The sequence below is a fragment of the Girardinichthys multiradiatus genome, chromosome 22 (genome assembly GCF_021462225.1).
Source record: "Girardinichthys multiradiatus isolate DD_20200921_A chromosome 22, DD_fGirMul_XY1, whole genome shotgun sequence".
In the NCBI taxonomy this organism is placed as follows: Eukaryota; Metazoa; Chordata; class Actinopteri; order Cyprinodontiformes; family Goodeidae; genus Girardinichthys; species Girardinichthys multiradiatus.
Genome location: NC_061814.1, coordinates 38,805,376 through 38,821,309, shown reverse-complemented (window position 1 = coordinate 38,821,309; position 15,934 = coordinate 38,805,376). Strand labels below are relative to the sequence as shown.

Here is a 15,934-nt window from a genome sequence, read left to right as displayed (position 1 = left end):
GCTGCTTCTCTGGGAGGGTGGAGAAAATCCAGCAGGTTCTGGACTTCTCATTTCTCATTTGGCATCAAGCTCATGAAGACACAAGCTTTGTTTTGCCTAATGTGACTAATTTCATAGAAGCAAAAGCCTAAAGCAGGTCCAAATGACCACTTCCTTTATGTAAATTCAAAAAGAAATCACCTGTTAGACAACATTTAATAGAAAAACATTAAGTGACTTCAGTAATTTAATCCAAAAGGTGAAACTCATACATGACAAAGATTCATTACACACAGAGCACATCATTTAAGTATTTATTTCTCTTTATTTTAATGTTTACGCCTTAGAGCTAATGTTTCCAAAAGCGGGTTTTTTGTTTCTCAGGAAATTATATTATATATATTATATATTACATGAGAACAAATAAAATCAGGTTTTATTATAGAAATGTTCTGTTATCGTTCTACTCAATCATGGGGAAGACTAGTGACTTTACAGCTGTCCAGCAAACACCTAGACATGTCTGAAGGAGGGTTAGCTGCATAACAGTAATTAATAAACAAGGTGTTTACTCACACAGTCCTGTATCCAAACATTATAAAGGAAAGTTGAGTGGAAGGAAAAAGGTAGAAGAAAAGGGTGCCTCTCTCTCTTTCGTGCTTCTTATTTTTTCCTCTTCGTTTCCGTCTCCGTGTCCATAGCAATTGAAATAATCCCAAAGCAGTTTCTAATAAAGTTTTTCTTATAAATATCAAGCAGAGCTTTATGGTGTTAACTGCAATGCTCCTCTTGTGAAAGTAAATCTGCTGGGCTTCTTCTTGGCACTCAGACAAGAGAGTGTTACTCTGCCAGACAGGACACGGTTTAAAAAAACAAAAACAGACTTTGGGGGTAGATTCACAAGATGTCGACTGTTGCTGAAGTCTTAGCCTGAGGAACCACCAACAACATGGGCTCTACACCTAAAGCAGTCCTTGTGTAAAGCCACTCCTGAACAAGCGACGTCTCACTTCTCACATGGGTGAAGGAGAAAAAGGACTGAACTGTTGTTCAGTGGTCCACAGTTCTCATTCAAATAAAAGTCATTTTAATTACAATCGACACAGCTGTCTACCAGAAAACTGGAGAGCACTTCATTGTTCCCTCTGCTGAAAACCCATAGAGAATCTATGAAGCATTGTCAACAGGAAGATGAGTGACACCAGATCCAAACAAGCAAAGAAGCAAAAGGCAAAACCTTTTCCTTCCACTCAACTTTACATTGATGTGCTGGGATACAGCACTCTTGAGAACAGCCAGCTTCTTTAGCAGTGAGCTTTTGTGTTTAACCCTCTGTCTGCTGGACAATTGAGCCATTACAACACATCCTGACATTAAAAATATCTTTATTAGTCTTAAATTCCAATTTTCTAAGAAACTGAACTTTGGGGGTTTTATTGGATATAAGTCAGAATCTTCAAAATGAAAAGAAACTAACTGATGTAACATCACTCTGTGTGAGTGTCACTTTTTAAATTGAATTCCTGAATTAAATACGACTTTTCACTAATAGTTTTAACAGAAATGCACATGTAGATTGTCACACATCAATAAATGTTTTGATCCACACAATATTATTAAATCATTTTAATAAAATATAAATCTGTGTATGCAAAGTGAAAACCTTTTTCTGTCATAGGAAATGTTGGCAGAAACATCAGATTATCAAGCTGTTTTTCAGATTTGGGAGAAAATAAATCAATAGTCTCATTACTAAGCGTCACACACACGCATTTATCTCATCAATCAAACACACTCACACTGGGACAGGCACGTAAACACTCTGATGGGCCTTTTTATTAAACGCTCACGACATCCAAACCTTTATTTTAGGCACTTTCAATACACAACGCCACATAAAATGTTGCCGCTTATTTTATGTGAAAACTGACAGGCGGGGCGGACAACAAACAATTATCCCAGGAGCGCGGCTGAGGGGAAGAGAAAAGATCGAAGATTGGGAAAACAAACACGGGTGATGTCATCAAAGCTAAATGGCAAGCCCAGTGTGAGAATGACTGGAGAGTCTCTTCATATTTACTGTTGCTGGGATTTCAATATCAACACCACAGGAAGCACATCAGATGTTTCTCTTTCCACCGACTGATTCGCACAAACTGCTATCTCTATTTGATGGGAATCGAAATAGGACTAAAAAGGTTAATCTACAGACAAACAGCGCTGAACAAACAGCTCCAGAGGACGAGACGGGTGCAGAGCTTATATGAAACGGCAGATAATTATGTTTCCGAAAGGCCAGCGTTTGGAATCGTTTTTTTTGAAAAGAGCAAATGTGACTCTGTGGGCGCTTTGATTAATGAGCGTTTGTGGAGACGCAGCCTAGCGTGGAGATGCAACTGAGAGCGCTCGCAGGAAGGCGCAGCAGACTCCGACCGAGGCTGCAGTCCATAAAACAGAACACATGGAGGTGTTGTTCTGTAGCACCTTCTTAGGAACATGCAGATGATAACTTTAATGACTGAACAGACTGAATGTCGAAAAAAATGTCGTTTGATTCAAGACAAAAGGCAACCTTTTTTCTGCTTTTTTCAATTGTTTTTTGATATTTTTTGCTTTTTACTATAATTACGTGCCACCAAAATGTTGTTGTAGCCACACAATAAGGAATAAACATCCCTTTACCCCTAAATTTAAAGATTATATCTCCGTTTGAGCATTTGGCTCCAGAAATACTGCACCAACATGAGTTATAGACAATTATAGAATCCTCTACAGTGCCTTGCAAACTATTAATACCTCTTCAACATCTTCTCATTCTGTCTTGTGACAACAGAACAACTCAGTGAAATTTATTGGGGTTCTATGTGATAGAACACAAAGTAGTTATGAAATGTGCATATGTATTTGGGCTGCCTGAATAAATACTCTGTAGAAGCAGCTTTTGCAGCAGTTACAGCTGCAAGTCTTTTGGGGTATTTCTCTCTCAGCTTTGGACATCTAAAGACTGTTTTAACCTTTTGTCTTTGCAGAATAGTTCAAGTTCAGTCAGACTGGATGGAGAGCATCTGTGAACATCAGCTTTTAAATCTTGCCACACATTCTCATTTAGTTCTTGACTTTGACTGGGCCATTCTAAAAATATGCTTTCATCTAAACCACTCCATAGTAGCTCTGGCCAGATGTTTAGTGTGTTCCTGCTGGAAGGTAAACCTTCACACAGTCTTTTGCAGCCTCTAACAGGTTTAAAATACACGATTTCCCTGTACTTAGCTCCAACTATCTTCCCTTTACCTCTGACCAGCTTCTATGTCCATACTGCTGAAAAACATACCCACACCATGATGCCGTCACCACCATGCTTCACCATGGGTATGGTGTTTTCTTGCTGATGTGAAGTTTTATGCTTTCCTCCACAGATAGCTTTTTGCATGATGGCCTAAATGTTCAACTTTGGTCTCATTTTACCAGAGCACCTTCTTCCACATTGTTTGTCAAACAATGATGTGGGACTCCCTTTCTTCTTTTCATAAGGCAGGTATGTGGAGTACACAACTAATAACTGTCCTGCCATCAGGTTATCCCACCTGAGCTATGGATCTCTGCACCTCCTCCACAGTCACCATGACCTTTTGGCTACTTCTCTAATAAATGCTCTACTTGGTCTTTATGATGCTGTTTCTTCACTAATGTCCTCTAACAAACCTCTGAGGCCTTGACATAAGATGCTGTGTTCATAATGAGATTAAATCAACAATTTCCTCCATTACATAATTATAACCCATTTTGTGTTAGTTTATCACATAAAAGCCCAGAAAACACATGTCGTTTGGGATTGTGATGTGAAATCAATTCAACAGGTGTGAATATTTTTGCAGGGCACCGTTTATGTTTTCTTATTTAGAGCTAAGTTTATTTTTAAAGCATTCATTTGAGAGTTTTATAATTCTGAGTACATCTCTATATAAAAGTCACATATTCCCAACACTGGTTGTAAGCAGCTGTTTCAAAAATGTTTCATCCTAATAGCTCCGACAGTTATTTCTAAATATCTGCTGCCGCCTTGTGGCCATCTGCTGGTACTGCATAAACCCAAGAGGCGCAAGCGCTCTTGTGTTGAACAGGTCCTTCTCAAAATATTAGCATATTGTGATAAAGTTCATTATTTTCCATAATGTCATGATGAAAATTTAACATTCATATATTTTAGATTCATTGCACACTAACTGAAATATTTCAGGTCTTTTATTGTCTTAATACGGATGATTTTGGCATACAGCTCATGAAAACCCAAAATTACTATCTTACAAAATTAGCATATTTCATCCGACCAATAAAAGAAAAGTGTTTTTAATACAAAAAACATCAACCTTCAAATAATCATGTACAGTTATGCACTCAATAGTTGGTCGGGAATCCTTTTGCAGAAATGACTGCTTCAATGCGGCGTGGCATGGAGGCAATCAGCCTGTGGCACTGCTGAGGTCTTATGGAGGCCCAAGATGCTTCAATAGCGGCCTTTAGCTCATCCAGAGTGTTGGGTCTTGAGTCTCTCAACGTTCTCTTCACAATATCCCACAGATTCTCTATGGGGTTCAGGTCAGGAGAGTTGGCAGGCCAATTGAGCACAGTGATACCATGGTCAGTAAACCATTACCAGTGGTTTTGGCACTGTGAGCAGGTGCCAGGTCGTGCTGAAAAATTAAATCTTCATCTCCATAAAGCTTTTCAGCAGATGGAAGCATGAAGTGCTCCAAAATCTCCTGATAGCTAGCTGCATTGACCCTGCCCTTGATAAAACACAGTGGACCAACACCAGCAGCTGACACGGCACCCCAGACCATCACTGACTGTGGGTACTTGACACTGGACTTCTGGCATTTTGGCATTTCCTTCTCCCCAGTCTTCCTCCAGACTCTGGCACCTTGATTTCTGAATAACATGCAGAATTTGCTTTCATCCGAAAAAAGTACTTTGGACCACTGAGCAACAGTCCAGTGCTGCTTCTCTGTAGCCCAGGTCTGGGGAATGCGGCACCTGTAGCCCATTTCCTGCACACCCCTGTGCACGGTGGCTCTGGATGTTTCTACTCCAGACTCAGTCCACTGCTTCCGCAGGTCCCCCAAGGTCTGGAATCGGCCCTTCTCCACAATCTTCCTCAGGGTCCGGTCACCTCTTCTCGTTGTGCAGCGTTTTCTGCCACACTTTTTCCTTCCCACAGACTTCCCACTGAGGTGCCTTGATACAGCACTCTGGGAACAGCCTATTCGTTCAGAAATTTCTTTCTGTGTCTTACCCTCTTGCTTGAGGGTGTCAATAGTGGCCTTCTGGACAGCAGTCAGGTCGGCAGTCTTACCCATGATTGGGGTTTTGAGTGATGAACCAGGCTGGGAGTTTTAAAGGCCTCAGGAATCTTTTGCAGGTGTTTAGAGTTAACTCGTTGATTCAGATGATTAGGTTCATAGCTCGTTTAGAGACCCTTTTAATGATATGCTAATTTTGTGAGATAGGAATTTTGGGTTTTCATGAGCTGTATGCCAAAATCCTCCGTATTAAGACAATAAAAGACCTGAAATATTTCAGTTAGTGTGCAATGAATCTAAAATATATGAATGTTAAATTTTCATCATGACATTATGGAAAATAATGAACTTTATCACAATATGCTAATATTATGAGAAGGACCTGTAATGCTCTCACACCTGTCTTCCAGCAGGTTGAAGACCCCTCTATCTGCAGGAAACTCTCTCTTTCAGTCAAACGCATTTAACCATCTGAAACCAGACTTGGTTTCTCCCAACACTCCAGTAACCTGGTAGCTTGGTGACATGTATAGGGAACTCAGCTGGGGTATCTCAGCCACTATATTCTAATTTTAAATAAACATTACCTGTTTCTGTCAGAGATTTAGTATTCTCTATGGTAATGTGAGGATTCAATCAAAAAGAGATCCAGAGTGTACCCTCTGGTCCTGGATAGGGCTCATTATTCAAGTATTATACCTCAGGAAAAGACTAAAATTACAGTTCTAAGGTCACCTTCTAACCACTCATCGTGGGCAAGAATTTCAGGCGGATTTGGGGCTTTTAATGATTTGTTTCCAGGGTGGAATGATTATGCTATATAAAACAGCAGTAGAGAATGTTTGGAGGAGTCACGGTGAGGCTTTCAAAGCAAAGAATCCTGTACCAGCTGTCCAGCATGGTGGTGGAAGCATCATCCTGTGGGGCCGTTCTGCCACTAGCAGTGCTGGTGCTTTAATCAAACTGGATGGGATAACGGAGATTACCTTAAAGCAACAGATAGATGGCAGAAACCTGGACACAGCTGGGTGTTCTAAAAGGATAATATTACCAGATGAATAACAGATCCAAACTGGGAATGGAAACTGGGAATGGACAAAGCAAGCTAATATTAAAGGTTCTGGAATGTTTCTCCTAAAGCCCATTTAAATGTGTGTGTTATGCTTAAATCCAATCAATTTAAATGAACTGCATCAATTGTGACAAGAAGATGGGTCAAACATTAAGCTTGGATTATGCCAGAAGCTGCTTGATAACCACAGAAAAAAATAGCTGATGTTTAACCTGCTGAGGGACATTTAACAAAGTATAAGTTAGGGTGTATGTATATATTTGAGCCTGTATGCATGGCTTTAATTATGTGTCGATTAGAGAAATTAAAACTGCAATAATTTGTTGTATAATTATTCCATCCTGGAAAAAGAACCGTTCAAATAAATCACTGAATTGCTCAAATGACAACATTCATGTCAATGAAGAGCATTTGTAAAGTGTGGACAGGTTTTTCAGCATATAAACAGCTTTAGATCTAGCAATCTTCTTTAAATCTTTCTAATGATTCCTTGATGAACAGATCAGAGCAGATCAGGTTTGTGCTTCAGGAGCAACTTGTTCGGGATCACAGGTGTGTACTTACTGTGAAGAGCTCCTCGGATTCGTAGTTCTCATCGAGGTAGATGCAGGCTCTGCTGAACTCCTTCAGGGCATCACTGGACAGCAGCGCTCTGATGGACACACAGATTCATCAGACTAAAACCTCCTCAAACCCTTAGATACTCTGCTAAACGTATGAAGCAGAGATAGTGTTGACATTAAATCACATTTTGCACAGCAAACCAGACTCCTGAGTTGACATGAAGTGACCAGAGGGGGGAGTAGTGCGCTCAGTTTCTAACTCTGTGGTTGGTCCTTGCTTCAGATTGCCACTGTAAAATCAATTAGACTCAATAATAAGTGGCATACTTACTTGACAAAGCTCTTCACATATGACACGGTTGCGTTGAAACTCTTCCCACCCAGCTCCTGACAGTGGACGGCCAAGAAGTGAGGCTTGTGTGTTTGTACTGTCTGCCGTAAAAGAGACACAAAAGAGAGAAAAGAGTCAAAAGAGAAAAAGATCGACGCTTTTCTTTTATCATTTTATTTCTTCATAAGAGGAAGATCAGAAATGGGCTGAGTTGGTTTTCTGATAATTAAACAGTGCCTCAGTAAACGCTGAAGGCTCGTCTCACAGCGCTCCATCTTCGTCTCCTATCAGGGATGTTCCTGCAGGTCTGTATGCATGAAGGGTGTGACTGACGATCAGATGTCTCACAACGCAAAGAACCTGATAACAGGACTGTGGTTCCAGGAAGACTCGAGCAAACAGAAGACGTTAAATCTAATAGACGTTTCAGTGGAAATGCTGCATACGCATCAACAAGCCCATGAGTGCCACGACCTTTAGGCCTTAACTCAATTTATTTCTTTCTAGGGTGGAAACATCATACAAGATTTTTATAAAAGAGAGTTGTTGATTTGCTCTACCTAGAGTCAAAATTATACATACAGGCTCAAATATATACATACATCAACATACATCTTGCCAAAACTAATACAGCTAATTTAAATGACAAATATTTAGTTAGATTGAGGTCAACGCTGTAGCTCAAGTCAAGTCAAGTCAAGTTTATTTATAAAGCGTTTTTCAGCAACAAGGCACTCAAGGCGCTGTACATAAGGAAAAACATTGCTGAAGCTTATTGTTAGCCTGCTTTATCAATTCCTAAAGCATTTCAGATGTGTTTGACATCATTGGCCTTCTGGAACACCCAACGTTTTTTCCAGCTGTTGGTTTGAGGTGAAGTTAAAGAATCAGGAGTTAGTCTTTCTTCATCATCTTTCCATCCACTTAGTTCAGAGCATCAGACATGATGTTACCACTATCTGGCTGGACACTTAGCAACGTTCTCCTGGCTTTGTTAGCCTCACCTGACTCATCCAAACATGCTTCTATTGTAAAACAGCTCTGCCTTTGTCTCCATAAAACGTTTGGCCAAAACATATTTGGGTCATCCAGGTCAGGGCGGGTTTAAGTTTTGGTGGTGATCCTAACCAACTTCCACTTAGCTGAGGGGAAACAGCTTGAATCAGATTGTTAAAACTTGGGTGTTCTTACAGGACTAACATTGATTTGAAACTGATAAAGCAGGAAACGTTACGCTCCTGGAAAATCGACTCTCAACCCTGTTAAAGATTTGGTGGCCTAGGCTTAAATCTGGGTCCATGCCATTTTCTTGACACTTTTCTCTCTTTACCCTTATAAGCAACCCCAATTTCAGCCGCTATATACATAAGGAGTATTTGGTAGACTTAAAGTCCATGCAGCACACCAAATATATTAATGTTTGCAGTGGTCCTTGTGAAATAGCACGCTCTAAATTTTGATGACGACTGTGGTTCAACGCATAGAGTGGCTCTGCAGGAAACCTACCAGCTGAATTCAACTCTACCATAGTTGCCCAGATTATTGGTCAAATACCCAACCAGAAACCTGCCAGAAGCCTAAAGAGGAGAAATATGGAAGCGTTGCTTTGCTCTTCTGATGCTTCGGGTCTCCAGGCTTTTTCTGGGTCATCTACCAGGCTTCTTGCTTTCCGTAAAGTGGCCATAAAAACTACCAAAGGAACGAGTGAAAAAATCTTCAATTGATTTACTGGACATGACAATTCAAAATAAAATGAAAACTGACTGAGCAAAGTGTTGACCGGGCTTCGTCAGGGTCAACTGTGCTGAGGTGGAGTCTCTGAACGGGCTCACTGAAAAACAAGCCTCCACCGATTGATAAACTCACCATTAAACACATACCATCATACTGAACCAAAGCTAGAAAAAATGGTTAAAAATAAATAATACCCAAAAAATGTAATAATCATAAACATAAAAATAAGGAACCAAAAGGAAAGAGAATAATGGTGCTGATTTCTAGGAAAAAGGGCGCTCATGGTAAATGTTTTGCTGTTTGTTGTAAACCTTTCTGCTATGGAACAAGAACAGATCACAGATTCATGATCATCTTGAAAGCCGTGACCCATTTTCCCTTCAGCGAGCCCCCAGAGTCACATGACCTCATGCTACCCCCCTGCAGCGTTCCCTCTTCCACTCAGTGAGCTGTTTGTGAGCACCGTGTCAGAGGTGCTCCGAGCGGCTGACTTCTAATGGAAAATTGATAGCAGGGAGAGATTTACAGCCTTCGCAGGCACTCACAGGAGTCTGGCCTGTGGACGGTGGGCAGAGAACGTGCATCAACGTCACAGAAGGTCGCGGCCTACAAATGCTTCCCAGACCCGAATGCTGCCATGCAGCTCCTTCACCAGCAGAACCCCTGCAGATGGAGGATCCCTCCTTCCACAGGCCCGGTCATATAAAGGTAATGTATGACTGTGCTGCTATGGATTTTCCATCAACCTATGGCTTGTCACTTAGCTGGATGACCCACAAGCACAGACCTCAAGCAGGTCTAAGTTGAAGCCATTTGAGCTCCTATCTAACTAACGGCAGGGAAGGTCAGTTTCAAGGAGCTCACAACTAATGTGATAAGAAGGATGTATGTGAGTGTGCAGTTGTTTATGTTACTTATTAATGACCTTTTCTGGTATATTTATTCATCTCCTGGAGACAGGTGGGCCTAATGGGGAGGACCCCCACTTATAAGGCCCAGGGTTAAATGTATGGTGTGGCTTAAGTTTAGGTTAGAGTTTGGGTAAATGTTAGAGTTACGCATAAATGAAGTTACTAAAATGATTGGATTCAATATTTGTGTGTGTATTTTTGTTTATCTTGCCTGTTTAGGAACTTTTCTGGCATATTCACTAACTTTCTGAAGACTAATAAGATACCCACCATCTAAGGCTTAAGGGTGTTAGACTAAATGCATCCACTGACTTAAGTGTTAGGTCACGTTTCCTTGGCAATAGGATAAGAAAGACTAATGTAGTAATAATAAGAGCAATACCAAAAAGAGTAACCAGAATAATGGGGATAACAGTGGGTTCAGTAAACTGGTATAAAAGTAATAAAATAATTATACAAAAAGGAAATAAACCAATGAAGCGCCTAATTTAAATGGAGATCCAAGCTGGCAAACAAGCAGGAACCAGTAGGTAACTTCATTATAAGAACCACCAGCTTTAAACCAGACCGATTACAAGACAGCCTTATTTTTCTTCTGCAAACAGCAAGCCTTTTACTGGCATCCAATTACACATAGTTTACACAAAACCGCGTTGATGTTTGATTGCCATATTGACTCTGCATTCTGCAGCTACTGATCCGTAACAGCGTGAGGCCTCTAAAATCAGCCCTCAGACGGTGACAGCTGCTCTGTGTGAGTGCTGAGAGAAGCCCGTCCTGACCCGCTGTCGTGGCTAACAGAGACCTGCCATATGGGACCGATTCTCAGCCTTACGAGGATGTCACACACTGGTGTGTTTGATGTGTAGGCGTGTCCTGTCGTCCTTCCTCTTCCTTGACAGTGACTTGACTCTTGGCAACATATGAATTCCAAGGAGGCTCCGTTTGTGTAAATAACTCATCTGTCAGACATTCAGCAGCGGATCCTGCCTTTTATCTGACCTTACACATTCAAATCTACTGGGAAGGGGCTCCTAAATACACCCAAAATTTGACCTCTATCTGGACCCAACGACTTGTAAAATTATTTAGACACTATAAACGTTTTCACATTGCGTCACATTACAACCACAAACTTCAGGGTGTTTTATTGGGTTTTTATTTGATAGACCTTTGCAACCTAAAAACCCTTTTCTGCCTTTAGTCCTGCTAATTAAAAATTATCTGGAGCCACAGAAACTGAACAATCCTTTGAAAAAAGACAAAGATATTACACTTACCCTACAATTGTATTTCTAGTTTTATGTAATAGAATAGAAATAACATCAGCTAACTCCATCCATCTTCCCTTCCCTCTCCAGAAAGATTCAGTGCCCTTACTAGTTTCCTTCTTCCACCGCTATGTCCCCTACATGGCGTGTGAAAACTGTAAATGACTTCCTTTGGCAGTCAACAATTGCTTTCTTCTTGCCACTCTTCCATAAAGATCAGATGGTGAAAAAATATTCGTTGCCAACATATCCTCCCACCTGAGCTCTGTGGATCTCTGCAGCTCCTCTAGAGTTACCAGGGGTCTCTTGGGTGCTGTCCTGATTGATGCTCGCGTGTCAGTTAAGGTGGATGGCCATGTCTTGGTAGGTTTGTGGTTGTGCCATAATAATGTCTAACAAACCTCTGGGGATTTATAGAGAGATGAAATGACACACAGGTGGACTCTGTTTACTAGTTGCGGACTTCTGAAGGCAACTGGTTGCGCTCCATTGTTTTAGAGTCATCAGTAAAAAACAATGAATAAATAATGTATGTATCCTTTTTCTTCCACTTCACAACTATGTTCTATTTTATCACATAAAATCCCCAAAAACTACATAAGGAACCAGTCTGTTATGAGACAAAACACAAGACAAACCTTCCCACTTTCAGCCAGAAAACCTGCCACATAAAGAGAAAACAGTCATATGTCACAGAAATGAATGTTGATTGATTTATGTGTCAAACAAGCTATTAAGTTAAAAAAGTCTAAATCAATTTAAAAAACAACCAGTAATCCTGCACTATATTCTCACAAAGTGACAGCAGCTAGGACCACTGCCTATAAATGTTTCATATTTTATTGATATTTCACTGTTTACTTGTAGTTCCTACAAACTGCAATTGATTCCAGATAATATAATGTGTGTCTGATCAGAAGACTGGATGTGACACAGTCACTGGATCATCTCCGTCCAGGGAAGCTTCCAATGCAAATCAGCCAAGCGGCCATCGATTTCAGTGTGGCTCAATGCAAAGTGCTGTCTAAGCTGCTGCGGCAGTAGTGGTGGAATCCCATTCAGCCCAGTCTATCGTACACAAGTGGGGCAGGCAAATGACCCTGCTTTGCTTATGTGTATGTGAGCTTTTAAATTGCAAAATCGTGAGAGCGGAGCAGAGCTTTGATGTAAGAACTGATTGGATTCACTGGCAACAGAAGATAGGAGCAGTTTTATTTCCTTTGCCTCACTTATATGATCCAATAAAGGAGACAAATCTAATTTATCCAGGTTCAAAGAGCTCACACAGGCTTTGTATGGATCTCAATCATCCTCATCAACCAAGTTATGTTAATGGGCAGATAAAAAAATAACAATTTTTTCATGTATCTAGTCTCTTTAACTTAATTTATTTTCATTTCTAGGGATCCTCAGAAACCCTGGAAACACAAAGTAATTTTTTTCGAAAACCTGGTCTATACCAGGCTGCAAAATGATTTAAATCTGCCCTAAAGCGTACAAAATCAAACAGATTGCATGTTGCTGTTATTTATTAAACAAAGATAAAACCACAATGGAAACTGTAAAAGTAAGTAAACCTTTGCTGTCTTTATAGGACTTAAGAATCAGTTAACATCAGCAATAGCCTTAGAGAAGCAATTACTGACCCCAGTCAATCTGGACTGGGTTACAAGGCCAACCTGAAGTCCATCAAAGAGAACGATTTAAGACAGCTATCAATCTTCACGATAAATTCTCCTAAACTTCAGACCATACAGCGAAACAAACCCAACAGCTTCGTGTCTGACTCTACAGGCCTGAGTAAATGTATTAAATGTTAAAGTTCATGACAGGAGGAGAGTTAGAAAAAGTATGGCTACTTGGAAGGCTTCAAGAAGAACGCCCTTTCTCACTAAACAGAATATGGCAGCATGCATTAGGTTCTCATTTCAATGAACCACAACACAAGGAAACAATGTTCTTTGGACAGATGAGACCAGAGTTGAGATGTTTGGACATAATGCATGGTGCCATATTTGGAGAAACCCAATCATCTCACACCAAGCGTCAAGCACAATGGTGGAGGGGTAACGATTTGTGTTTGTTTTGAAGCCACAGAGCCAGGGCAACTTGCAGTCACTGAGTGGACCATGAGCTCCTCTGTTTACCAGAATCAGGTCAACTTTGAGCCCATCTGTCCGCCAGTTAAAGCTCGGTCCAAACTGGATCTTTAAAAAGGACAACGATCCCAAAACGCAGCTGAAAATCCGAAACAGAATTGCTGGAAAAGAAAAGAATCAAGGTGTTGCAATGGCCCAGTCAAAGTCCAGACCTTAGATTGATTGAAATGCTGAGGCGGGACCTTTAGAAAGATGTCAGAAAGGAATCTCTGCAAACTTGACCGAACTGAAGCAACGTTCACCGGACGAGCTGGACAAAACATAGGTCTGGAATCTGATGCTTCTGTACACTTGGGTATAAAACAGTTTAGAACCTGGATAAGATCAGTTAATTTTTGCCCTGTCCTGACAGGTAGACGTCTAGAACTGAAACAGGATGTACTTACTTCTTTCTTACTGAAGAAAACCTTCCCAAGCTCTTTGAAACAATAGAACAATTACCGCTGGAAGGCTGTTTCTGTGAAACCGTGAACTCCTGCCAAGGTGTGTCATAGAATAAATTATTACAATTTATAATAAAAAACTCCGAACACCACCAGATTTAATGTCCCGTTTAGGTCTATGTAAACATGTTCAATTTTAACACTAATTTCAGATTTGTTCAACAACATGATTGTCCTGTCTGGAAGAAACGACAGAGCTGACTCCGTTTAAGGAATGGGACACATTCCTTTGGATTCCTGCCAAGACCAACTTCAAGTTCCCTATTTTATTACATCAACTGAGGTGTTTCAAGGAACAGATTGTAACTTTGAGGAGTCATGATCACATGTCAGGCTAACAGAGGCATCGGTGAGTTTACAGCCAGAGTAGACTAGCAACCTGGCCGATGGTAGCTAACTTCAGTCGTCCCTGCTGGTTGTTCCCAGCAGAGCAGAGTTCAGCGTCGGATGCTTCTTTCCATGACGTCAGCAGCAGCAACACGGAGCTGGCATGAGGCTACAAGCCTGCCTGGTTCACTCAGGGGCACACCTCTCACACCTCTCACACCGCATGCTTCTCCTGCTCTCTTTTTACTGCACGGACACACACACACACACACACACACACAAACACCGTGACACCTTCCCTCAAAACATACAAGCCTGCAACCCAATGCAAACAGAATTCCTCAACAGCCGCAACCAGGACATGCATTATTCCCACACACACACAAACATGATGTATCCAATATCCCGAGTGTAAAACAAACACAAGCAACAAAATCCCAGAGCAAACAACATGCTTGGGCATGCTGGTGACAGTAATAATTACACGGAGGTGGAAAGCAGTGCTAAAACAGACTGGGAGATATCCAGAGGCAGCGAGGCTGACGATTTATCAGAATTTTTCAAACTCTACAACTAATGAAATAGTCTGTAATAGGGGGGTGGGGTTGCATTTGTAAAGGTGTTTTTTTAATTTTTTTTACCAGATTTCAATTAGGTTTAAAAGAATAAAAAAATGGTGAAACTAAAAAACATAAATAAATTAAAACCAGGAGTCAGGTAACCCGTTAAAAATTCAGTGTTTAGGTCTCCCAGTGAGGAAACAAAGGAAGGCAAAATACAAACACATAAAAAAGAGGAATTGTGCATGCAAACAAAATGCAGTTACCTCCAAAATTTGGAGTACCGGTGAAAATAGGAAAACAACACGCTGTTTTATACAGATCTAAAAGGTGTGCCATGTTTATGTATTCAGCTCCTTTTACTCTGATACCCCATAATATCAAGTTCAGTACCTATAGAAGTCATTGATTAAAGCAGCAGGCAAAATGCATATGGTTACTGTAGAGGAGCTACAGAGATCCACAGCTCAGGTGGGAGAATCTGTTGACACGGCGACCGTCAGTCATGCACCTCCCAAATCTGGCTTTCATGGAAGAGAGGCAAGAAGAAAGTTGCAGGAGCTCCTGTTAATAACTGCATATTACCCTGGACACGCTAACTTAATAGACACGGCGATGGCAGCATCATGCTGTGGCACACAGAAGTTGGACAGAGTTGATAAAGAAAACCTGTTGCAATCCTAAACATGCAGCCAGCGCTGCGACAGACTGGTTTAGTTTAAAGCACATTTGTTTCTTAGAATGGCCCAGTCAAAGTCCAGGCCTAAATCCAATTGAAAAATTGTGGCAGGACTTAAAACTGATGCTCACAGACACTGTCCATCAAATCTGACTGATCTTCAGTTAATTTGCAAAGAATAATGGGCAGAAATGTCAGTTTACTAATGTGCAAAGCTGGTAGAAAGATACACTGACACACTTGTAGTTGTAACTGTAGAGAAATGGTTTCAACAGAGTATTGACTCAGGGAGGCTGAACACAAATGCCGGCCACACTTTTCAGACTGTTGGTTTATCACAATGAATATATATTCAGCTAAATTCAGTTTTCGGTCTAAACGTCACAGGTTGTGAAAAGGTTCAAGGATTCTGAATATCAATGCAAAGAACAGCAAGTCTACAAAACATTACCAAATATTTGGGATCTAAAATGTCTTTATAAATGTTTAAACACTACGAACAAATACATTATTTCTTTTTAAAGGCAAGAGGCGGTGTCAAGTGCAAGAGAAATCAGAGACTGCACATTGATCCGAGGTGTTGCACAGTTGGGTGTGAGCAGTTC

The 15,934-nt window shown here is 40.8% G+C and overlaps 1 protein-coding gene across 2 annotated transcripts in view; it reads right to left on the bottom strand.

Moving 5' to 3' along the window:
- The window catches only part of LOC124858855 (inositol polyphosphate-5-phosphatase A-like), a 188,744-nt gene that overhangs the window by 112,939 nt on the left and 59,871 nt on the right, over positions 1–15,934 (bottom strand). For both annotated transcript variants that reach the window (XM_047351131.1, XM_047351130.1), the window contains exons 3-4: positions 7,246–7,346; positions 6,916–7,003 (exon numbers count right to left, since the gene is read on the bottom strand). In XM_047351131.1, the coding sequence (XP_047207087.1) occupies positions 6,916–7,003; positions 7,246–7,346 (189 nt within the window). The remainder of the gene's footprint in view (positions 1–6,915; positions 7,004–7,245; positions 7,347–15,934) is intronic.